This window comes from Uranotaenia lowii, chromosome 3, assembly GCF_029784155.1.
Source record: "Uranotaenia lowii strain MFRU-FL chromosome 3, ASM2978415v1, whole genome shotgun sequence".
Taxonomy (NCBI): domain Eukaryota; kingdom Metazoa; phylum Arthropoda; class Insecta; order Diptera; family Culicidae; genus Uranotaenia; species Uranotaenia lowii.
Window position 1 is genome coordinate 241572710 of NC_073693.1, and position 26507 is coordinate 241599216.

The 26507-nt window shown below is 34.9% G+C and overlaps 2 protein-coding genes across 8 annotated transcripts in view; one reads left to right on the forward strand and one right to left on the reverse strand.

Annotated features, from left to right (window-relative positions):
* The window catches only part of LOC129757466 (signal peptide peptidase-like 3), a 106816-nt gene that overhangs the window by 22579 nt on the left and 57730 nt on the right, over positions 1-26507 (forward strand). The gene's annotated exons all lie outside the window — the stretch shown is intronic.
* The window catches only part of LOC129757468 (fatty acid hydroxylase domain-containing protein 2-like), a 31479-nt gene continuing 18458 nt past the window's right edge, over positions 13487-26507 (reverse strand). The window contains exons 2-5 of the mRNA XM_055754700.1: positions 20624-20799; positions 20407-20565; positions 18753-19048; positions 13487-13985 (exon numbers count right to left, since the gene is read on the reverse strand). Coding sequence (XP_055610675.1) covers positions 13799-13985; positions 18753-19048; positions 20407-20565; positions 20624-20799 — 818 coding nt within the window. The 3' untranslated portion in view covers positions 13487-13798. The remainder of the gene's footprint in view (positions 13986-18752; positions 19049-20406; positions 20566-20623; positions 20800-26507) is intronic.

Consider the following 26507-nt stretch of genomic DNA (forward strand, 5'->3'; position numbering starts at 1 on the left):
TAGAATTATTTCTTCTGCATCAATCACTTGAATTTTGAACCTTTACCAGTAATCACAGAAGCGTAGGAGAAAATAATCGATATTACAGAAGTCAAAAGTATCCGCTGAACAAATCCTTACATTCATCTTTGCTGTGATGCAGATTAAGTTTTGGTCCTAAAGTATACAATTTCTTTTTCTTTTTTTTTAACAGTGGCACAAAAATACTGTTTTCCTGTAAAAGTAATATTTTTTTTAAGTATAATACATGAAAAACCGACAATGGTTTATTTGAGAGTTCAGCATAGGAAGTGTAGGCCAACCAAAGATCGCACCATTTTCCAAAAATGGCTCCTGATCTAACCCTCTCCCTAACTAAAACAACCATTCCTGAGATACTTGAAAATAGATTCGCAGACGTATAGAAGCTTTCTATTAGGATATACCTATTGACAGTTCTACACGAACACCACCTTAGCAGGAGGCCTCAGCCCTAACCTCAAACCATGGGAGAACAGAATCGATTTTTGAGAAGGGCGCACGATAAACGCGATTAACCGGTACTAATATCGACTAATTTGCCCTGTGGAAAAGCGATACACAGATGTCCGTGTTTTGATTTTTTTTTGGGTGTTTAGGGGTGCCAAGTGCATTGATATTTGGAAAATGATTATATTTTTTTAATTGCATTGTTATTTTAAAACTTTTTAATGAGTACTGAGAATTTGCAACTTTCCCGTAGATTTCAATTCGAATGTTGAATTAAAAGCATAATTTATCTGAACGAAATAACAACTGTCTGTATCGCACACTTAAACGATGTAACGAATTATGTGGATATGTATGAAATAGTCAGAGATACAGACGGGGCTTTCATTAATTCACTTTTTGGTAACAGTGAATGATTTTGCATTCGTTTAGAAGTTAGAAACAACTCTTTTTTAATCTACCAAGCAGTACATGAAAATATATTTCAGATGTTTTAAATTCACCTTGAAAATTTACTAGCAAAAGATGGCTTAACTTCAACCATTTAGGGACGCCCCGTAATGAATTCAAACGATTAGCTAGTTAGTTAAAAAATTTAAAAAATTCAAAAATATTATCATTAACTAAACTGTTTAAAACAAGCAAATACAGATTTTAGAAACGTACCTAGCATCACTGGTGAGGCCGCCAGCAAGTCGAAATTCGAAGTTATGGCTGAGGCTAATTTTTCGCTAATACTATCGTCCGTATATACCCTTATAGCTGGTGAACCTGACTTATCATTGTTTCAGAGTTTTTCAAAACAAGCTTTTAAAGAAAACTGGAATAACAGATTTATGTTTGATCCTTAGAAGTATCTTACTAACAATCCTTCCTTCATCCCTCTTTGACTACTAGGACGTTGCCGGCGCCGTTATTGATCTTTTTTTCTTTTTTTTTTTCAAGGGAGAGCATAAGTTTTGTGCATTGAGAATGAGTTGCTAATCCCAATTCTTTTGGCCCTTGTACAAAATTCATGGCCTCGATCAATCACGGAGTAGCAACCATTGGCGATGTGGAACTTGTTCCAATTAGCCACGCCAGCAATCGTGAGATTCGAAATGCATTGAATGATTTGATACAATATAATATAATATTATATTTTTAATGAAACCACAAGAAAATGGTGGTATTTTTGAAAAATAATTAAAGCATTTCGGGCTTAACGGTTTAAGTAGATATAAGTAGTCAAACAAGCTAAGCTGAGCTATGCACTTTTGTAGCTATAACTGCTTTTTTAGTAGTTTAATATCATCATTTCATCTGGGGTTCTTCAAAACTTAAAATACTGTCCCTTACAAATATGTATTTCCATTCTAATAAATAGTAATGTTAAAATCAAAGTTAAATGCTACTATCCAATTGCATGTTTGACACCCTTGCAGTTGTATCTAAAGTTGCTGAAATATGTTTTTTTTTAAAATGAGTTTGAATAATTTACCTATTATTTTGCTGTAGTATTAAAATTTTCCAAAATACTTCTAATTTTGTTTCAGAGATTCAGAGATATTTTATTCCCTAATGTTAACTTTTTTTTTAAATCAATCAACATTTGGGCTGGCTATCGGAAATGTTAAGTCAATTTGAATTTAGTTAGTTTGACTTAAAATCTTAAAAGTTAATAGTAACGTTAAAAACAGTTACTGTCTCATCAGTCATTCAGGAGCGAAGTAACATAATGGAACTAATCGAGAAGAAAATGACAAATATAACCAAAAAAAAACACTAAAGACCCTTACCACCGATTGAAGGAACAAGGTGAAGGAAAGTGTTTTTGATTCGCTGTTTGATTACTCGGAATGACGGTTGCCATATACCGGGTACCTACCGATGATGATGATGATGGAGGAAGCAATCCGGTGGCCATCCATCTGTGAAAATATTTACCTTCACGAAGACCACCGCTCCGTGGGCCCGGCACGCCGGATGTCCGAAGTGAGCGCCCAGCTGGTGTGCGCTGCCCGGCGATTGAGGGGATCTGCACCTTTATGGTATTGATATCTTACCATCGATCGGAATGGAACCGTCATAAATGTATGGATGCAATTGATTGATTATGAGAAGCATGATTTGGCGAGCTAGTATATGCTTTGTATAGTTATTCGCAGTTCATTTCGGTGATATTAACGTCTGCTTAGGAATGATGAGATCGACGTCCGTTACTTTTTTTTTCATTGCAATCGAACTATTAGTATACACAAGAAGATATGAAAAAAATCTGAAGTTTCCAAAACTATTTCTAATATTTTGAAGACAAGCGTCTGTATAGTCCAAAATTGTAAAGGTACCTTACTTTTAACTTTGATAAAGCTCAAAACTAGCATACGTTATTTCACCAGTTTAAAAGATTTCTTCTTAGTCTACTCCTAACTAATGAAAGTCTATAATCGCTGATATCACACAAATTAAAAATTAAATTTAGAGCAAAGAAAGTTAAATTGCTAACCTTGGCACTGGCTCACGATTAACACCTTTGACTCGTGCTGATATTTTTTAACCTCAATAAGCTTCCCCAACTTTGAACCACGGCACGGATGCATTTTGAAATCGAATTATCTCTCTTCGCCGCTGCTGCTGCTGCCGCTTTAATATAGCCAATTTAACGAAATGCCCGATGAACTGTGAAATCGTGTAAAAGCCAACATCATCGTCGTACACCACCACACTAAATAGATTAAAGATGCTTTACCACCGCACATAAATACATACACACAAACATAATGGCAGCATCCACCCACCCCCACCTTCATGAAGTTGCTTTTCCGAGGTTTCGCTGCTGTGCTGTGCAATCTCACAATTTGCCACTTTATTGAACTTTGATTTCACCATTCGGTGGATTCACTCACTTTCAATAACGCCGGACGACGATATGATGCTAACTGCAGGCTGCCGTATGGAGATAATTTTTGATACAAACTGAAGTTGGAATGTTTTTTTTTTCTCTTTCTTCTAATGCTGAGGAGCGTCACACCCACTTGCATTTGGTTGAAAAAAAGAATTGATAATTGCAGCGTTTCTCATTTTTAACAAGTACCAATTGTTTTCATTAGCGAAAATTTTAAAGCAAATCTCGCTGTTTTAATTTCAGTTTTTTTAATGTTTAGCTGGTAAATTTGTTTGTGTAGGTACTTCTTAATTGTTCCACTTTAGTTCTGGCTCGGAATGTGTTTCATGCATCTTTAATTTTTTTAAATTTACATAGTATTCCGTCTCACGACATAACTTGTAGAACATAATAAGCTTGGTCCATGGCAACCGTTTTCCAACTTCTCAGACATCCCGCATTTGCCAGATCACGCTCCACTTGGTCTAACCACCTCGCTCTTTGTGCCCCTGCTCGTCTCGTTCCTACCGGATTCGTAGCGAACACCTGTTTTGCAGGCCAGTCATCCGGCAGTCTCGCAACATGCCCTGCCCAGCGTATCCGGCCAGCCTTCACTAGCTGCTGGATACAGAGTTCGCCTTAGAGTCGCGCGAGGTCGTGGTTCATCCTTCGCCTCCACACTTCCACACTCCGTTCTCCTAAACGCCACTAAAGATGGTTCTTAACACTCGTCGTTCGAATACTCCGAGTGTGCGCAGGTCCTCCTCGAGCAATATCCACGTCTTGTGGCCGTAGAGAACAACCGGTCTAATGAGGGTCGTGTACAGGTTATACATTGTGCGAGGGCTAAGTCTTCTCGATCGCAGTTGCTTGTGGAGTCCATAGTAGGCACGACTTCGACTATCTCCAGCTCGTCGCCGTCGATTGTGACCTTGTTATTACTGGACAAGCGGGTTCGGTCGGATCCAGAATACACTTTTTCTTGGACGTATTAAACATTAACCCAATCCTTCCTGCTTTGCGTTTCAGTTTGCGGTAGATCGCCGCAGATGATCTGCCGACTATATCAATGTCATCGGCAAAGCAGATAAGTTGACTTAATATGTTGAAAATCGTGCCCCACATTACGCCCACCGCTCGTCGAATAACACCTTCTAGCGCCACGTTGAACGTCATGCAGGGTAGACTATCGCCTTGTCGAAACCCTCTGCGCGATTCTAATGAACTCGACAATTCTCGCGGAATTCGCACACAGCACTGCGTTCCATCCATCGTAGCCTTGATCAGTCTAGTCAGCTGTCCGGAGAAGCCGTTCTAGTCCATAATTTTCCATAGCTCGTCACGGTCGGTTTTGAAGGCCATGAATAGATGGTGCATAGGAACTTGGTTTTCACGGTATTTTTGGAGGATTTGCCGGAATGTGAAGATCTGGTCCGTCGTGGACCGTCCCTCCATGAAGCCGGCCTGATGACTTCCAACGCATCTGTTTGCTTGTGGCGTTAGGTGGCGGAGTAGACTTCGGGACAACACTTTGTAGCCGGCATTTAATACCGTATTTGTTTATGCCGAGTGTTGCACTAGTGTTGCACTGGTGCACCACTAGGTGCTGTCAAACTGCTTGTTTATTTGGACGGTGTTGCACTGGTTTTGACGCTGGTGTTGCACTGCCATCGGGCGGTAGTGCCCCGAAAATTTTGTCAGTGTTACGGGAGAGCGTGTGAGTGAGTGAGGTAGCAATACACTGGCGACGATTTGTGTTTGTTTTTGTCGGGTACGGTGGACCACTGATCGAGGGGAGAAAACAAACACGGTATATGACTGATAGCTCGGTAGTTCTCACAGTCCAATTTGTCGCCCTCTTTCCACTTCTCCGATAGCTGTTCTGTGTCCCAGAACCAGACCATCAACCGGTGTAGGCAATCGGTCAACTTGTCCGGGCCCATTTTGATGAGTTCAGCTACGATGCTATCCTTCCCAGCCGATTTGTTGCTTTTCAGCTGACGAATGGCTTCCTTATCTTCACTCATCGTTGGGAGTTTCTCCTCTATGTTGTAGGCTACGCCGACGATGTACATTTCCCCACAGTCTTGGTCTCCTGCATGTGCGCCGTTCAGGTGTTCATCGAAGTAATGCTCCCACCTTTTGATCACGATTGTCCGTCAGGATACCTCCGTCCTTATCCCGGCACATTTCGACTTGTGGCACGAAGTCTTTACGGGATGCGTTGAGTTTCTGATAGAACTTTCGTGTTTCTTGGGAACGATGCAGCTGCTCCAGCTCCTTGAGGTTCCCTCCTCCAGGCGGTGCTTTTTCTCCTGTAAAATTCGGATTCGCTACCCATTCCGGTGTCGGTGATTTTCCACGTTTCAACAGGTACTTTCATGCATCATAGTTCAACTGATTAATTATTTATTTTAACGCGGAATTTCCCAGGAACTTGATGGCTTGATATTCCTTGTTTCAGAAATCTATATATATATAAAGCAATTTCTGTGGGTTTGTTTGTTTGTTTGTTTGTTTGTTTGTTTGTCCTCTATAGACTCAGCCGTCTTAAGAGCTAGAGAGCTGAAATTTGGCATGTATGTTCATTAGAACCAGGAATGATGAAAAATGTTTTCGGATTTTCAGATGATCCCTTCTGAAGGGGGTCGTCCATACAAGACAAACATTGTTTTCGCGATATTGACGTTATTTTTTGTCGGATTGTGATTAAAATTTGCACATGAGGGTTTTGAGAGATGGCCAATCGATTTCAGGCATTGCATTTTGGGTCAGGAGTCTGCAAAAGGGGTCGTCCATATCAACTGTTTATTATTTTTGCGATATTGGCGTTATTATACATCAGATTGAGATGAAACTTTGCACATAGGAGTTATTAGGGACAAACAATAGATTTCACTTATCCAAATTAAAGTCAGGGGTCGGCAAAAGGGGTCGTCCATATTAACAATTAACTGTTAATACGATATTGTAGTTATAATACAACGGATTCAGATGAAAATTGGCACACGAGAGATTTAAGGGACGGGTAATCTATTTCAGGTATTAAATTCAGTGCAAGGGGTCGGCAAAGGGGGTCGTCCATATCATCCTTTCCATATTTTTGCAGTACCGTCGTTATTATACATAGGAATGGGGTGAAAATTTGGACACGGTAGTTTTCAGGGACGGGCAATCGATTTCAGATGTCAAATGTTTTGCCAGGGGTCGACGAAAAGGGTCGTCCACATTAATTAAATTTCCACTGTTTTTTGCAATATTGACGTTATTATGCAATGAACTGCTTAGGAAATTTGCACACGGGAGTTTTGAGGGAAGGGTAATCGATTTCAGATATCAAAGATTGTATAAGAGGTCACCAAAAGGGGTTTATTTTTTTGCGTTGTTATGCAACAATCGAGTCAAAATTTATACACGGGGGTTTTCGCCACGGTCAATTGATTCATGATTTCAAATTAAGTAGCAGACGTCAGAAAAGTGATCGTCTCATATTTTTGAAATTATTACTTAACAATGTATTCGAAAGTGCATCTAGAAAATGCTTGGCAATTGACTTTCATACAAACTGTTCATAACATTTTCCAAGTTTAAAGTGAAACGGAGTTCGTATGGGATCAGCTAGTACAATATAATTGATAAAATTATAAGGTCGGTATTCGACCAGACCGAACTGCACGCCATCAGCATTTTTTCGAGACGCTTAAACTTTATGTGCAAATATTTTCATCTAGAGAAAAATCTTTGGTGTTCATGAACCCAAATCGATAGTTTATAATCCAAGAAATTCATTTCAGTCAATCATAATCGTTTTTTTTTATTTTTAATATGATTTATATGAGATGAGAGATTATGTTTTTTTGTTACCATTTTCTTGCGACCTGCTACAGTTAATGAAGTTATTCAAACTATAAGATCATTGCATCGGGGGTTTATCCCGAAAGTCTAAAAGTCGCTCGAGTTGTTCCCGTCTTTAAGGCAGGCGATGTAACGAATATAAATAATTACCGTCCCATTTCAACCCTTAGTGTGCTTAGCAAAATTTTCGAAAAACTCCTCGTACGTCGACTCAATAACTTTATCAAAGAAAATAGCATCTTATATAACCTGCAATTCGGTTTTAAATCTGTGTCTAGTACGCCTATTACAATGTATGAATTCATAGATTCGGTAATTGAAAATATAGACACAAATAAATTGTAGGAGGATTGTTTCTGTACTAAAAAAAAAGCCTTTGACACGCTTGATCATGACGTTCTCCTTAGGAAACTGGATCGCTATGGAAGAAAGGGAGTTGCTAATAACATCATTCGTACCTTACAGGACGGAAACAGTATGTTTCAATTGATAAAATAAACAGCTCGTTGGGACAAATAGAAGTGGATGTGCCACAAGGTAGTAACATTAGGCCACTACTTGTTCTACTATACATCAATGATTTATGCAACCTGCCATTACATGGTACCTCAAGATTATTTGCATATGACACAGCATTATTTTATCCAGGGAATTGTCCCAATGTCATAACCGGAAAAATGCAAAAAGACCTAGAGATTCGTGGTAAACACTTTAATAGCAATCTGCCGACCCTAAACCTTTCCTAAATCAAATACATGATATTTCAAGGAGGAGGATTTATTGCAGAAATGACCTTTCTTTTTATAATACTATAATCGAAAAAGTGGATAATTTTAAATATTTAGGGCTCACGCTTAATGAAACACTTTCGTGGAGTTTCCACGTCACTAGCCTCATAAAGAAAACATCGTCCTTAAGCGGTATTTTTTGGCGAGTTAGAAGTTTTTCGCCACGTCATGTTTTAATTAAATTTTATTTTGCTTTCATTCACTCTCAGTTGAACTATCTTATCGCGGCATGGTGCAGGGCATCCCTGTCTATTCTCGGTGGTATACAGACATTAAAAAATCGTTGAATAAAAACCATATCCAAACTTCCTTACTCTTCCTCTTTACTTTACTCAAATACAACTCACAATATTTTACCTCTTACCCACTTGTGTGGTCTGCAAACATTATTGTATGTCTTCGACAATTTGAACTCATTAGACAACACAAGAAACTTATTGTTTAACTCAGGCACTTGTTCTCGCCATACTCGTCAATCACATCATTTGCTTCGAAGCCGTTGTTTAACATCTTTTGGTCAACGCAGAATTTCTTACATTGGACCTGCTTCTTAAAATTGTCTTCAAGAAATTGTCAAAAATGCTAACAACCGCATTAACTATATCGATTAATTTTCAATTTGTTTTTTTTTTGTGTTAATTATTTATGAAATATGGATCTCTTCAAAGGAATACTCTTTCCACTGAGATTCATTCTTAGTTTATTCAAGTTTATTTATCCAGTTTCATTCCCTTGCATTAAGTAAAAAAAAATTTCCAACGTTCTCAGAATGAATAAAATAAGAATAAATCTTGCTCGCGTTTTTGTTAATTTTGATTGCTGCCAGACATGCTGAGAACAGAAACGTCCATAATCAGGGGACTCACATGAGCTTTTTAGTGTGGGGAAGTGTGGTTGGCCCCCTTTTTTTTTAAATCGAAAATCGACATAATGCAGATTTCTATAATAAACTTTGGAAACTCCTCCTCTTTGGGTAAAATTTTACTCTAACCAAGATTTTTATAGGCCTAAAAAGTTTCATCATGAAGCTGGAAGAATGTTTTTTTAGAAGACGACGATATCAAAATAATCTCAATAAAAATATTTATGACAAATGGTAACGCTGTTAGTGTTAGCGTTCTCCTTCATTCAGTAAAAACAACATAAATGTTCAACGATTTTAACGATCACTAGAAACCTAAATCAGTAAGGCCCTTGTGAAGAATTCGCGAATGGAAAGAGATTGGGGAGGAGGTCTAGAAATAAAATTCGGCTTCATCAAGATCTATCTATAATAATACAAAAAACAATAATAAACTGACTGCTCTTCAACTTCCTGAATGCACACTTTCCTTTCTTATGATCTTAACGCAGAATCAAATAAAAGAAACATCTTTTAGAATCATTTACCAAAAATAGAATCCAGATTTAGAAAAAAAAACCTAACAAAAAGCCCCAAGAATTTCACAATAAAAATAAAATAGAATATGATTTTTCAGTACAAAATATTAAGTTTTTCCATACAAACCTAAAAGTTCAAATTTACTTATGTAGACGTTACTTAAAAACTCTGCAAAAAATCATGGATGAGTTTTGAACCAAACTTTTTAGACCCCAGGGTTTGAGAAATTCAAAAATGACCCCAAACCGACTCAGTCTATTGTTCAATACAATCAATAATCTCGCTGGGTCATATTTTGATTGTGTACCAGTTTGATGAAAATCATTTTCAAACGAACACAAACACTTACATGAGCTCAATGAAACTTGATGTTTCCTCGAAGAGATTCCATTTACTAAACTCGAATTGTACATCTTTCGAGGATATGATGACTAGCAAAACATGCATCTTACAAATGCTAAAAAATGTACTATTTATGTCGTGTGACCGAGATTCGATCTCATGACCGTGGGCTTAGAAGACTTGAAGGCTAATCTCTACACAATGGGCTGCGGTATTGCAGATGTCCATATAAACATTTCTCAGCAATCAAAATCGCAGTTCAAGCTACCTAGTGTGGACTAGACCTAAGCTTCTTTTCTAATAATTCTAAATTAAGGTTGCCAGAATTTTTTTCATTAATAAAATTTCATCAAAACTTATAGACAGATTTGAAATCGTATTTGAGGCTTTCAAAACACCTTTCATGATTATTGTTATAAAACTTGCTCAACAAATTTCGTTTTGGAGGCATGAATAAAAAAAATTTAACAACACATTTTTTTGTATAATTTGCCAAATGAAGTTAATAGATCCGGGCAAAATCCGGGCCGGACCGTTCCTAATTTTTTTATTAAGTATCCGGGCAAACCCGGATAAAACCGGACAATCTGGCAACCTTATTCTAAATAGATGCAGATATCCGTTTTTGTCGAGGCATGTTATTTTGTTTAATCATATAGAGACTCTGAGAGAGTGTTTGTATAGTAGCTTTTGTTTTGTGTTCAGTTGAACTCTTCGTTCAATCGTTGAGAACCGCTCAAATTGCATTCGTCTATATCTCCCATCGCAATCACAAATGCCCAGTTTTATTTTTGCAGATAGTACACCATTTACAGGGCTGGTAGCGAGTCACTTTTTTTTTTGGGTCAGTCACTAAAAAGTCACTTTTTTCATCATTTGGTCACTAAAGTCACTATTTTCCGAAAAATGGTCACTTTTATTACCAAAAGTCACTTTTTTCACCGATAATAAACCAATGAAAGAGTGATTTGAATTGCGCGTGTTAATATTGACGGTAGTAACGGTAAATTACTTGATCAGTCAGTCAGAAATTTTTTTCGCCTCCGGCGGAATTGCGACATGAATCACCCTTGGCTTGAGACATTTCGATCTACGACATTATTTGACGTTCGTGAATTGAAACTAACTTTGATTGTAGATTCTAGTTTTTAGTTCAATCAACCTTTTGTATTGGAATTCAAAACTTGATATACGAAAACCCTATCTCGTCTTTAGTTAGAATGGGTTTTTATTAAGAAGTGTAACTAAGATTGAGATTGAAACGAACATTTTTTTTTATGAAAAAAATCTTTTATGTCATAACAAATGTTATGATGATATGAAATATTCTTTAAAAAACAATTTCAGACTCAATTTTATTTCGTGTTTTTTGTTCTTCTAAATACTTAAAAAAAGAGTTGTAAAAATTTACACAAGGCCACAAAAATTACATTTTTTTTAGGTGCAATGAATTTAAACGGTAGTTTCAACTAATTTGGGTTCCCCTAATCTAAATATGAATGCAATATTTCTATCAGCTTTTATATTTATTATTATTTATTTCGTCTTTGGTTTAATTACCGTACAGACTGATGACTTAAAAACTAGGAAATTCTGCTTAAGTCTATTTTAAAACGACGTTTGCACATATTAAAATTAAACAAATTATACACTAAATTAAAAAGTTCACAACACTTGTCAATAGGGTGGTTTTGGCCAAAGGCAGTACGGTGGTGAGGAATTGAAAGAAACTGACGTTGTCGAAGTGTTCTCGTTGGTACATAAATGTTAACACGTTGTAGAATGTAAGCACAGTCAATACGGTTGGTCAATGTGTCGAATATAAAACCTTGCTGCAGTTCGACGCGCCGCTTTTCGAGTGAGGTTAGACATATCAGAGCACACCTTTCCTCGTACGGTGGGTTTGTTATTGAAATGAAAATAATTTAAAATCTTTAGAGAAGTTTCTGCACTTTCTTTTTACAAAAACTCAAATCAAAAACATATTATTTAGAAATAAAAGTTTTATATGAATTAATGAGCTTTAAATAGAATCAAGTTTTTTTTTACACTTTCTGCTGTGATGTCAAAAATACTTGTAATGACATTTTTCCATAATCAGTTATCTATCAATTTTACTAGTAATAAACTCTTTATTACCAAAACTAAATGGCCGAATTTGACAAAATTTCTAGTTGAGGACACTATTTACCAAATCAATAATTGAAAAAATAAGCACCAAAATGGTTACGATGAAACATGTTTATTGAAAAAACTCTTCCTGAAATGTTTTTAAAAACTAATCTTTTTTATTTCCATACTGTTTTTTCAATTTTTTAAATAAATCTACCGAATTTTATTGTACAGGTTTTTTTTCAATTTTATAATCAACTTGCCGGATTTTTTTTAATCAAACTTTTTAAATTTTTAAGACATATTTTAAACAATTGTTTCCTTGTTTTTAAATTCTAAATTTTCGTGTTCTTCAACCATAAGCCTTTAACTCCAAATTTTAAATAAAAAAAAACATAATTTCAACCTTCTGTTCTTTCAGGACCCAATATTTTAATCAAAAGAGACTAAATACTCAGAGCTTGTAATTCAAAGCTTAAAAACCTGCGATTGAAACTTTAAAAACTTTTTATTAATATTTTTTATATGAAATCATATTTTTGGATCGATCATGATTTTGAAATTAATCTAAAAAGTTTGAAAAATTGTTCTAAGTAGCAACTTTCAAAATAAATTTTAATACGCAGTGTTAATAACAAAAGTTTTGAACTCATTATTTTTAATTGTTTATCAGTTTTTATCATTCACATAATTACTCATTTTCTAACATTTCTTTGTCAGTGTAGTTGAACATGGAGGATTTTACTTTATTAAAGGTTTTATGTCTGGCTTCTATAACTGGCACTTTTAAAATAATTATAAATATATTCTTCTTTTTATAAAATTAAATTAAAACATCAAACATTGAATAAATTCTGTTCAAAATTCATTTCTTATTCAGTAATCGGTAATTTACATTTTAAATCGTGATTAAATATTTTTTGTTCAAATTAAAAAATTACAGCGGAATTTCTCACTAAACTTCCAGTTAAAAATGAGGAAAAGAATTCCAAATTTAGATGAATAAAAATTAACAATTATTATCATTTTCCTAACATCTATTCATGCTAAGTTTTGTACAAGATTTGACATTTATTTTAGAATTCAGATATTTTTTTATTTTAAATTTGCTAAGAAATTCTTTTGAAACTAATTTATTTCCTACTGTCTTGACTTATCGAAAATTTGAAACATTCATTGTAATATGTTTCCAAAATTTTGTTTATCAGTCATTTTTTTTAGTTTTTGTGTTGAACATGAGTGACAAATGGTGTAAGAAAACCCTTTCCTTTTCAATTGTTTATTTTTGGTATTGTTATTAATTTTATCTAAATTTGAATTTTGAAAACACCCCCGGAAGGGTTCATCGCACGAGCCTGACTGGTCACATTTTTTGTACTTCAAAGTTATTTTTTCGTTCTACATAGTCACTATTTGGTCACTTTTTTCGGTCCTTAAAGTCACTATTTGGTCACTTTTTTTCAAATTTTGGTCACTAAAGTCCCTACTATTTCATTGTCAAACCGCTACCAGCCCTGCATTTACCAGATAATAGCTGGGAGATAAAACTCGGATTCCATCGATCATCAGCCGTAGCGATGTACCTACCTTGAACTTACTAGGGACTCTTCATTATTATTGGCGTGAAGCAAAAAGGAACCACACTATCTTCTACACAAATCATTGAAGGTTGACCTCTTTGTGAATGGTTTATTGTTATTTATATTGTTTGCAAGTTTTTACACAATGTTCATAATAATGTGGCGTCTCGCAGAAAGGCTGCTGCTAGAAATTGGTCAGCTGGGCCTTAGTGCGATAGAGGGTTTGCCAAATGCGACCTTAGTTGTTCCTTTCACTAAACGAGCGAACGATACGAGATGGCGACAATTGAGCTGATGTTGGACATGCCTTCGAAAATGTGCTTCACGATCACGGTACGATGATTGGTTGGTTGGTTGGCTGAGGTCTGGAGGTCTGAGAATTTGCCCAAATGCTTACTCCTACAGTCAGTCATTGATGCCGTTTAGATGCGCTGCTGTTGTTGCCATTTTTGCCATCGTCGTCGGGGACCAATTCCCGTGCCGAATGGAGTCCCCAGAGGCGGTGATCACGCTGGTACTGCTTGGACCGACGATATTGCTGATCGGTGCCGTGAATCCAATCGAGCAGACCCCGGCCACCATAGCACTGGTTGAACCTGTGTCGTAGAGCAAGAGTAAAGCAAGATACGAAATATAAGTATTTTAGTACATACGAGATATATTCATACATATAGGCGTTTTTAATGAGTGTACGGGCGTCTATAATGTGACCTCGATTGGTTATGGTAAAATTGCCTCTGCAGATTAGCGTCAAGGTAATAAAACTGTTTCATCATAGTTCAATTTTAATAATCCAAAGGAAAAGAGCACCTATAAGTAAAAACCCAAAAGCCAATGTGAAGGAAATTGAAAAATATATCTTTTAAGTTCAATGTTCAAACAGCTTGGAGAAAACAAAAATGAACCGCCATCAACTTAATTCCAGCCCATCAGAAAAATGTGAGCATTGAATCACTTTTTCTTTGGTTGAACAAAAAAAGGAGTTATTTCCATGGCATGCTTAGCTATTTTTAGTGGTTTTAAGGTTTTCGCATGTTGCCATTTCACGCAGTGCCATTCGTAGCATCGCTTGCTTTGTTATTTTTGTTTTTTTTTAATGTTCGATGCACAATTTTGATCATATCCAACTATCGTTTAATGATAAATTCGATAGCCTTGGTTGTCGTTTTTTTTTTGTACAAGATTGCACAGTTTGCTGCTAGAATGACAATACATTTTTAATGTTCATCGTTATTTACGTGGACAATATAAAATGATTATATTTCCTACTTGATTATGAAATTTCAAGTACTCCAACTTTCTTTAAATTTAATAAAAAGAAAACAGTCAAAATTTTTCGGTCAAGCTTTTTTTTTAGGTTGAAGATCTCAAAATAATTTTTTTCTTCAAGAAAAGTGCCCAAATGCAACAGTTAACGAGTTTAAAATAATGACGCTTGCGAGAATTACCTTTTTTTAGATTGTAAATTATTTTGAAGTAAAGATACGTAAGTCCTCAAAGACAATGCGAACTTTTCAAATAACAAATGCAATTCATAGAAAAAAAATTCTATATATTTGAGCACCATATATTTTTGTATCGCCGAGTGATCAAACAAAATAGATTCAAATTTAAAATTTACTTCAACCAACAGACTAAACAATAACAGAACCAGATAACTGATACTGAACGGGGCCAATAAATGATGCGATCTGGACCGAATTTGACGCAGTTCTAAACAGTTTGATAGATAGTCAAAAGAACCCGCGTTGGGTTGCTAGTTTTTTCACTGGATTGGATCTAACTTCAGTGGTACAATTATCATAGATTGAGGAATGGGGGGAATTTGGGGGTAACCCCCCCCCCCCCCTCCGCCCTCCCTCCCATGAGGGTCCAGGAAAAGCAACAAGTTATTCTACTCTACACTCCAAAGTTTTTATTCTCAATCAAATTTGATGATTGAGTAAGACTATTCAAGAGTAACAATCTTAACTCAGAACTGATGCCAAAATCTCGAAAACAAATCCTAATAATAGTGTTTGTTACAGTTTTTTCAAAATATTCTCACTTGTTGATAGAAATTCTGTTCTGAATATTAAATTTGAAATAAGATTGATCTCATTTCAGAGGTTCTGGTCCCATATTAAATATAAGTATCAAAATTGTATTTCTGTTTTCATATGTTGGATTTTGTATCCAGCCAGTTTAGGATTCTCGATTTTCAGTTCGAATAATGATAAAAATAAGGAATAAAAAGCTGTTTTTAAATCCTGATTCACATTCGGATTAGCATTGCATTCAAAATTCAATTCGTGCTCCATATGATCCGTTGATTAATAAACAATAAACAATATTCGGATTCGAAGTTCTTAAACTTAGGTCTTACGCAGAATTCAAACATAACAAAGTGTTGGCGAATCCGAATTCAAAACTAAAAATTAGATTCATTATTCAAAATTCATAAAATGTCATGAATCTGATTCAGATTCATAAATCGGATTTAAATTAAATAATTCAAATAATAAATTAAAATTAAAACCCAAAACATCAGAATTGAAATTTATTCATGATTGAGGGCTCTGAAACAAATTTCACCCCTTGACTCATGTTCAAAATTGTAACCTGAAATTCAGAAATCGTTATTTTTTGTTTATTTCAGAAGTCGTATTAAAATTCGGAAACAGATAATAAATATAAATTTGGAATTTAGATAAATAATTCTGATTTAGAAATAATAGTCAAAATTCATATTCAGTACGTACATGAGTATTACAATCAAGATAAAAATATCAGGATGACTATTGTCGTTGAATCCCCAAACAGGAGTTTTCGTTAATATCAGCTAATCGATATGTTTTCGATCGATAGATTTTCATTTCATTTTTTCTATCTATCCATCTTATAAAATTTCATAATCTTAGGATGTCCCTAATAAAAAGATATCACTTTTCACCGATAAGGCCGATAAAATAAGCAACAAATAATTAATTTTTGAAATTTAAAATTTTCAACCAAAAGTCAGTTTGTGTACATTTTTAGGTAAAATAAACAAGTAGGTATAAAAAAGAATTTGAGTTTTTTTTAAATTTTTTTTATTTGAAAAACTCTGATTTTATTTATAAAAATCCTTCACAGGATTTCATTAATAAGGTTATTTTTAATGAAAAATATTTGTTTTTAACGAGACATGTAAACTTCACGCTAAAAATTTCACAGAAAATTGCATCTTTTCTCAATGTATTGTTAACAGTAGATTACAGTTTTTTTTGAGAGCCAAATAAGAAACTAAACTATTATTTTTGAATCAAGTATGCAAAAATAAGACTAGAACCACAGAGAACAGACGTACAAGCTAGCCCACGAAACTTGTGTAAAAATCCCAACACCCTTTTTGATTTTTTGTGAGTTTATATATGATTACGCCTTTCCGAAAACTGGGCACTTTAAAGTTGATTTGTGACTTTTGAACGGCGCAATAGATGGCACTGTTTGTAGTCGATTTCTAACGTATTATTTGGTGATAGCATTTGAAATTTTACACACTTTTTTGGCGATTTTTTGTTCGAGCTTGTACGTCTGTTCTCTGTGCTAGAACTTCATAGCTTCAACCTCAACTTTATAATTTCACTTTTGAAAATTTTATTATTTTTCATCGAAGGTCTTCTTCAAAATCTTGGAATTTGCTCAAGAGTTCGATAGAATGTTTTTCAAGAAATTGAAGGCTTTCTCTAAAAAACCCTTTTCTATGCCGAAATCAAATAAGCTTAATGTACCAGACTCTTGTAAAAAAATCAAAGATGATAGTAAGTTCACTATTTTGTTACTTACGCCTCATTATACAACTTTTGCTTACCATTTTAAAAAAAATCAGGATATTTTTTTCAAAAGTAACTATTTAATACTTAACACTTTTAATGTAAAAAAACTTAAAAAAGAATAATTAAATAGCACTTACTGAACAATGTTTTTTAAAGTTTTTTTTTGTTCCGTTTTGGAGCTAAAACGCTATTTAAAAAAAAACCGTCATCGAAACCCCCCACGAGGCGGTTATTCCTACGGCCCTGCCTCTTACTTTCGTTAATCCGATCTAATATTTGTTTGTTTTTTTACTCTAACTTTGGTGATTGTGTTATAAACTTCTTTATGACTAACCGCTTGCCAAAATAATTTTTCATTTGCTGGTGCAAATGCTAATCTGTATTGGGTGTTCAGGGGTAAAATTGGAAAATTTGTCAAATATCCCCGAAGAAGTGCAAAAACATCAGTACATACATTGACATATGGTCTGTACAGATTCGAGGTTATAGATTCCAATAAAGAATTTACACAAGACTGAGTCGGTTTGGGGTCATTTTTGATGTTTTTCCGAAGGCGGTGGTGAAACATCAGCAGATGTTCGAGAACTTTCCATCACCTTCGAAAAAAAAAAATCAAAATTACCCCAAACCGACTCAGTATTGTGTCCATTCTTTATTGGAATCTATAACCTCGAATCTGTACAGACCATTTGTCAATTTATGTCATGAAAGAAACAACATAAATCGTAAATATCATTAACTTTTCGAATAAATAAAGGTATAAAAATTGATAATTTTCAGATATGAAATGTACCAAGACGAATTCAGAACATTAGATGTTATGTCATTTTTGAATTTCATCAAACCCTGGGCTCTTAAAAGCTTCGTTTTTAAGAACCCAGGGTTTCATCCATGATTTTTAGCAGAATTTTTAAGTAACGTCTGCATCAGTAAATTTTAATTGCTTACGGTTTTTGTGTCAATTTACAAATTCGTTATGGGAAACTTTCCGTTGGACAACTTTGTCCAAGGCCGTAACTTTGTATGTTATTATTCGAAACAATGAGAAATTAAAAAAAACCCAAATCGACTCAGTCTAATGGACTAGAAGAAAGTTGTTTCCCCATGTTGCTTATTTGTTTTTATATTTGAATGCGGAATATTCTTACGTGATGAAAATGTTTCTTAAAAAATTTCTTCCTCATTCTCAACATCAGTGTTTTTTTCTAAACTTCTTCTATCCATCTATGACTTTTCAAATCTTGAAATATTCTTACTACAAGAACATAATACTAACCGATAGGACCGTAAAAATTTACAATCCGTTACAAAAAATGTTACATTGAATTCGAGATTTTATATTGAATGACCGTGTTGATCAAATTCCTCTCTAATCAAACAAATCATAATTAGAATCACAGATTTTCTAGTTCAAAAAGTCGGATCATTTAGGATATTGGATGGACCAGATAACTTAGATAAAGAAAATGATTGATTAATCGAGGCTTTACTGCACTTAAATATTAGTCATGTTATGACTAATTTGATGGCTTGCATCGTTATACTGCTTTGGTAAAAAAAACTCACTTGAGATGGTGATAATCGTGCCGTTCGGAGCTGCCCGCCAGGGGCAGGTGATAACCGGAATGCGTCGTTACGGTGTCGTGAATCACGTACATGAACCATAGCAGCGTGGTCGCCAAATGGCTCCTCATCAGCCCAATGCCGATCATCGGCGGCAGCATGTTGCTAAAGATGTGCTCGATCGGGTGGGCGTAGATGGCCGCCCACGCCACCGGTGCCGTAAACTCGTGATGTTGCTTGTGGATCAGGCGATAGAGCCGCTTGGCGTGCAGCAACCGATGCACTGTGGTCCGAAAGGGCTAAAAGTGGAACTTTTTTCGTAGCGCCTCTGTCTTTCATCTGATCTCATCAGTGTCTTCAGAATATTTGCTTCTTCAAACATGCTTCATAACTTGAAAACATCGAAAGTTAGTCGAAGTCCACTATAAATAAATTGAAAATTTTAACTTTTTTATTTCAATAGATAGAGCTTTACTTTGTACCACAAAGTTGTAGAATACGTAAAAATATGAAACTTTGTTGATTACATCAAAACTCTATCTCTCCTAAGAGCAGAGTTATAAAGGTTTTATAATAAAAGTTATTTAAAAGTTAGTTTTTTAAACTTAACTATACTTAGATGGGGATTTTCCTGAAAAAGGTGTTCTAGACATTTGTTGGGGCATCCAAATCACACGTTTTGCACAAGATTTCAACATTCTACGACGTTTCTTAGCCAACTTATTGCAACTTTAAGTTTTATTTTTACTCAACTTTACGAGCGTTTATTGCAAAAACGTGCAAGTGGAATTTTAAAACTAATAAACCACATTGAAGCTTGAACTTAGTGCAACAAATTGGTGTTAGCGTCATTTGTCTCCACGCGCACATAATTGAACACACCAAGCTTATATTCGATGTGTTTAACGTGTTTCCATACAAAAAATGGAAAAATTTATTTCCAGGTTACGCAGATGCAACGCAAAACGAAGGCAGAAGCCAGTTGAAAAAATTTTTGTATGGAGACACGCAAAACACATCAAACATATGCTTGTTATGATCAATTATGTGCGCGTGGAGACAAATGGCGCTAACGCCAATTCGTTGTACTAAGTTCAAGCTTCAATATGGTATATTAGTTTTAAAATTCCACTTGCACGTTTTTGCAATAAACGCTCGTGAAGTTGAGTAAAAATAAAACTTAAAGTTGCAATAAGTTGGCTAAGAAACGTCGTAGAATGTTGAAATCTTGTGCAAAACGTGTGATTTGGATGCCCCAACAAATGTCTAGAACACCTTTTTCAGGAAAATCCCCATCTAAGTATAGTTAAGTTTAAAAAACTATCTTTTAAATAACTTTTATTATAAAACCTTTATAACTCTGCTCTTAGAAGAGATAGAGTTTTGATGTAATCAACAAAGTTTCATATTTTTACGTATTCTACAACTTTGTGGTACAAAGTAAAGCTCTATCTACTGGAATAAAAAAGTTGAAATTTTTTATTTTTTTATAGTGGACTTTGACTAACTTTTGATATTTTCAGGTTATGAAGCATGTTTGAAGAAGCAAATGTTCTGAAGACACTGATGAGATCAGATGAAAGACAGAGGCGCTACGAAAAAAGTTCCACTTTTAGCCCTTTCGGACCACTGTGCGATGGCTGTAGTAAAATCCAACCTCCCAGAAGAGGCAGCTGATTAGAAAGTCACGCAGCACCTCGAAGCCGGACGGAAGGATGCGTACATCGGGAAAACCGTCCCGGGGGAAGAGATGGAACAGCCCGTAGGACAGCGGTAGGCCCACGACAAATTGATTGATGAGACCGGTTTTCACAATCTATCGGTATGAATAGGTGAAAATCACATTTAAAAAGTTGCAATCGGGAGTAACATACCTTTTTGAGGTCGCTTTTCGTGAGTGGTTCGTTCATGCCGGGTTGGGTTTTGTACTTGCGCATAAATTTCGGATAACCTGTAAGGTCCATTAGAACGTAGAAACCTCCCAGGATCCAGAACAAACAGTGAATGTAGATATTCTGGAACCACACGTACAGAGTTTCGGGATCGTCACCTGAAAGGATTCAGCTTTTAAAGTGTGGGCCACTTTACTTTTGAAGTGTACTTACATAAAAAATGAAATGGATCAAACGGCAACATTCACAAATGACTTAATGAGCAAAGTTCTCGAATTGTGTGTTCAAAATTCTGGCACGGTTCAAAGAATGAGAATTAATAAGGGTGGCAGGAACGCAAAAATCCGATCCGAAAAAGCAAACAAAACTCGAAATAATTACATAGACATGTATAAAGCGTGTTCGTAGATCGTGTCCAGTGTATAGAGCGTGGTCTAACTAAATTGCGTGTAAATAGATTATTTGTTTATTAAAAAAATCGAAGTATTATTTTTTTCAATTTCAAAATGTATTATAGAATGAAAAATCCTAAGTTAAGATTCCGGTTGACTTTTGTTTTACGCCTGCCATCAGATTGCTTTGAACTGCTTCTCGCTGCTAACAGTTTCTTGGGTCTTCTTAAGATTCGGCTTAACTGTCGCCCAATATTTTTCAATTGGGCGAAGTTCTAGTGTGTTAGGAGGCTTCTTATCCCTGTGCACAACATGAATGTTGTTAGCGGCGTACTACTCCATGGTCTTTTGTTCATAATGCCGGGATGCCAAATCCGGCCAGAACAGCAGGTCATGTTTCTTCAGGAAAGGCAGTAAACGCTTTTGAAGACACTCTTACCACAAGGCACTTCGACATTGACTTTACATTAAAACTATACAAGAGCTAAATTTATCCTTTGTTTATATACGGAGATTTATATTTTAAAATTGCTCAGCCGGACTCCAGCCTACAACTCCATTTTACCCAAGATCAAAACACTGACAGACAAATTTAAACATAACATCAAAAGTAAACAAATAACTACAAACAGTAGTATAGACGATCGCTAGATTGAGTTCAAATTACTATAGTAAAATGGAAACGTATAGTAAAATAAATTTAATTGAAGGTTCACCGAAGAGGAGTGAAAAGCCGAAAGTAACTCGAAACGTTCGGACCAACTGGCAAGTAATTTTATTCGTCAAAAAAAATTTGATAATTAAAACAAACAATTTATTGCGGTGATCAGTTAATTCAGCCACCTCAAGTACTAGACATAAAAATTTTCAAAGTTTCCCCTTATTTATCTTCGGAACATCCAGGCGAGATTTATCAACGGAAAATTTCACTTTAAAAATTTGACAGGTGCCCGCTAAAAAGTTCGTTTTACTGTACATTACAGATTTTTTCACGCTAGCGGTCCATCCATATTTTGCGCACGATTTGACCACCGTATTTTATTTATTTCACCCGTAGGCAGCTTTTTCACCTTGTATAAATTAAGTCAGGCCTGATTATGAGTCAGCTTTACGAACTAGTCCTAAAAATTGGTCTTTTTTATCACTATTGAAATTTTCGAATAGCGCTTGATAAAACCTCTCACATTCCTTAACTTCATGGAATCAATCACTTGAGATGTACCGAATAGTGGTATTCGGCTAAAGGTATACAGAAAATAAAAAATAGGTAAAATTTACTGAGAAGCAAGGTGATTTTTTTCAACCCCTTTTTCGAGGTAAATTTTACCTTTTTTTATTCGGCTAGCTAAAAGGTAAATTTTACCTTTTTTCAATCCACCTTTTTTCTTACCTCGATTCAGGTAAATTTTACCTCGGTGTGTTTCACCTCGATGAGGTAGAAGTTACCTTTTTGGCTTTCACGAACGTTCACCTTGCTGGCTCGATAAATTTTACCTTTTTATCGATTTCCGTGTATGAAACGAGATGTGTTATCTCTAAAAAAAATCAGGGTTGCTAGCCAACCGGGATTAACGAGAATTTCGACACCACACCGGAAAAATTGTCATGTTTGAAATTTTTCACGGAATTTTTTAAAACAGTTTTAAAATTATTCCTAAATGAAGGGTAGTTTTTGGCAGCTTATTTTCGGTCATTAGTAAAAACAACGGGGCTTGAATCGCTGTTTTAACTAATTGCGGTGTAAATATAAGATATCTCTTTTTTTTTCTCTCTCCGCCTATGTGCTACACTTACAAGAATAACTCGATTGTTATAAATTCAATAATGAAGCAATAATTGACACAATCAAACAACTTTGGTAGCTCAATGATACTAATTTGGTACAATATGGTCCAGTGGTTTCTGATATATAAACATATAGAGTGTCGAATTTCGGTGTTTCTCGACGTAGATTTCTTTGCGGTTCTTAATGGTTAACCTAAAGGGGTTTCCATAAATTACGTAACGCTCTTAGGGGAGGGGAGAGAGGGTAAGCTCGAGCGTTACAAATTGTGACATATGTAGGCGAGGGGGGGAGGTATGCTCATTGTTACGTAACGATTTTTTCCTTAAAATTTTCAGTTTAATCGCAGCAATTTTTATGTCATGCAAATTTTGCAGAATGGTATGTAAACCAAAATCAGTTTATAATTTGTGAGCTGATTGAAACTGGTTTGTAACATTTCCTCTTCAAAGATTCTGAGATAAACTCCTTAAAATGTGTATTGGATCTCCGTGAAATAACCGTTGGAAAACATTTACCTCCAAGAACTCAATTCAACCTTAAGACGGAAATTTTACTTTTTTTTCTCAATTGATTTAAAAAGCAATTTTTATTATGCCTACGAATATTCCTAAGTGGAGTATATTTTGTATAAAAAATTATCTTCCTGACAAAATAAAGTAAACAAGGTTAACAAATCTGGAGAAATCGTAAACTATGTATAAACAAGTTACTTGAAGCTATTTAATTGGAAGAGTTCAAGAAGAGTAGAGTATTTTAAACCAAGAAAAAAGGATTATAATAAAGAACAAACAAATCCGGTTTTTTTAATATCCATAAAATTTGGCTGCAACTGTGAGTTTTTTTTTACGAAATGAAAAAAAAACGAAGCGAACATTTTTGAAGGTATATTTCACAAAAAACTTTGTTATACATATGAAACATATAACAAAGTTTGTTGTGAAATATATATAGAATATATAATATTCTATAAATATTATAGAATCATTGCATAAAACTCGAAAAAACAGCATTTACCTACCAAAGTGGAAGCAATATACATACATATTTTTAGCTTCTAGCTTAAGCGATGAGAATTATACAAATTGGGCGATATTCAACATCTTATTTGCACATTCTGAAATTATGAGAGAGAGATTAAGATTTGTTCTCAATACATGCGAATCGTTGCCAGCTACAATATTTCCTGCTTCTCTCATTGAACAATTTTTCCTAATGAATTATGAACCATCTGATTTTAAGCAATCTGGTTGCACTGCTTATCGCAGAAAGAACAACAAGGTTGTTTTCTCACTTGAATCCCGCGCTGGCGGAATTGTTATCATATCCGATTTATACCGACTTTAAGTAACTCTGTTTACGATTTTTTTCTTACTTGGTAGGAATTGCGACTCGCATTAACATTGTTAACGAATAAAGCTATCATTTCTAAAGCGATTCTATGTTTGCTGGGTATTGCATGTGAGAAAAAAGCATTGAATTTGTTGGAATAAACTACAATCAAATACCTTTTCTGTAAAGCTATTTTGATTTACTTTAATATACATGACAACTCGACTGCCCTGCAAACATTTTCGTAGTTATATTCTTATGCTGTTTTGATATACGTTCCATATACATTATAGAATGATCGAATGAATGTTGAAAAAAAACAGCATTTGCCTACCAAAGTGAGGTAATATACATAAACTGACGGCCAAAAGTTTGGGATCACCCGCTAAAACACATGCAAATTTTGATCGTTCATATCTCAGCCGCAAAAATCGCACTCAATATTCAAAGCCGATCATCTCGGGATAGGGTGGACCAATTTTCAAAATTTGAATTTTATTAGAATCCTTATTATTTACTTCACAAAACACAATAAAAAAATGTGTGCAAAATTTTAGAATGTACTTTTAATTAATAAAATAGACACTTAAGTTATCGTCAAAAAGTTTGGGATCACCCCTTAGTATGGTGTATCGGCCTAAAGCTTGAGATCATTCTTTTAAAAACACACAAATTTATCTCATTCATATCTTTCTCATCTAACAAAGTATTGCAGATCTGAAGGGTTCATTTGGAAGCTTAGGATTTGTTGTTTTTTCATAAATTCATTCAAAAATTATATTTTAAAGTGATAATCATAAACAATGTATCTGAAATTAATTGTTTTATGAAAGTTCACACTTATGATTCTGATTTTTTTATGATTATCACTTTAAAATAAAATTTTTGAATGAATTTATGAAAACAGAATCAAAACATGTCATGTTTTCTCTCTCTCTCTCTCTCTCTCTTAACACTGGTTTCTCTCATTTTAACTCAAATCTTCTCATTTTCCCTCACACAATGATGTCAACCTTCCAGATTCTTTCTGGATCTTTCAGACTTTTTGGACTTTTGGCATACATTTTCTCAGGTTTCCAGACTTCCAGACTTTTGACATTTCTTCCAGACAATTGTAGACTTTTTGGTTTGGACATAAATTGCTCTAAAAAACTATGAAATAATATTCAAATTGGTCATGGTGTAATATGGTAGGAAATGATTAGAATTTATGAATTACGAATTCATAAGTGTTTAAAACTAATAATAATGTCATGTGCTTTGAAGATGTATGTTAAATTGAGAGCCAGGCAGAGCACGTGACTGATAAAGTGACAGAAATAAACTGTTACATTGAGATATGGGGACCAAAAAAAGGTCACCACTTTTTTTTCAAAATCTTCCAGGTTTTTCCGAAAAACAGTTGACATCCCTGCTCACAAATTGCCAAAAATTACCACAATTTACCACTATTTGTGTAATCATTGACGTATCTTCTCCCTTTATCTCAGTCCCCCAGATTCAGTGATCAATAGTCATGTTCTGCGTTACATTTTCTAATGTTAATTCAGTCGGAATACTTACAATCTGATCAGAAGCGCTGGTTGTACCTACATATGTCGATGTAATTAGCGAAAACTCGTTTCTTACAACGAACCTCGATACTCAAATTGCTTTCAGGGAAAAACCTTCATAAGGAAACTTTTTTTTTTCAATTGGCTGGCACTTTGTACATCCCTAACCAGAGTATTATTTTATCAATTCAGATATGCATAAAATATGACGAATTGGAAACAAATGTGCCATCTAGGGAATCGCATTTTTGCTTAAATCTTTTTTTGGCTTCCAGCCCTTTGGCGAACAATTTTTCCTGGCCTTTTAGGATTTTATGTAGTAAAAGCACTTCCTCCTAATTCAGAGAAGTCTGTTTACAATATTAAATAAAAAGTTTTATCTTATGGGTATCATGATGGTTTTCCTAACCGGTTCATGGATGCATTTGGTCATAATAGGCAATGTCGATACCAGAGGCAATGCAAGCAGTTTTGCGAAAAATTCCAAGGTTTTTCTTTGGAGTGTCATGTACATATGTGTGTTTGTCTACGATTTTATATTAACAAACGAGTGTAATAAATACTGGGAAAATCATCATTTTGAACCGAGAAAAACCCGGGGTGAAACCGGGAAAAACTTTGGAAATTCAAAACGAAAAATCGCTAGCAACCCCGAAAAACGTTTGGGTCAAAAATCGACTTTTTGGACAAGCCGTTTTTTTTAAACCAGCAATTTTTCTGATAACCGACTCCCAACGATTTTCGGAAAAAAAATTCGACATAACACCAGATCTCAACGTTTTATGCATTTTAATGTCATTTGGCAT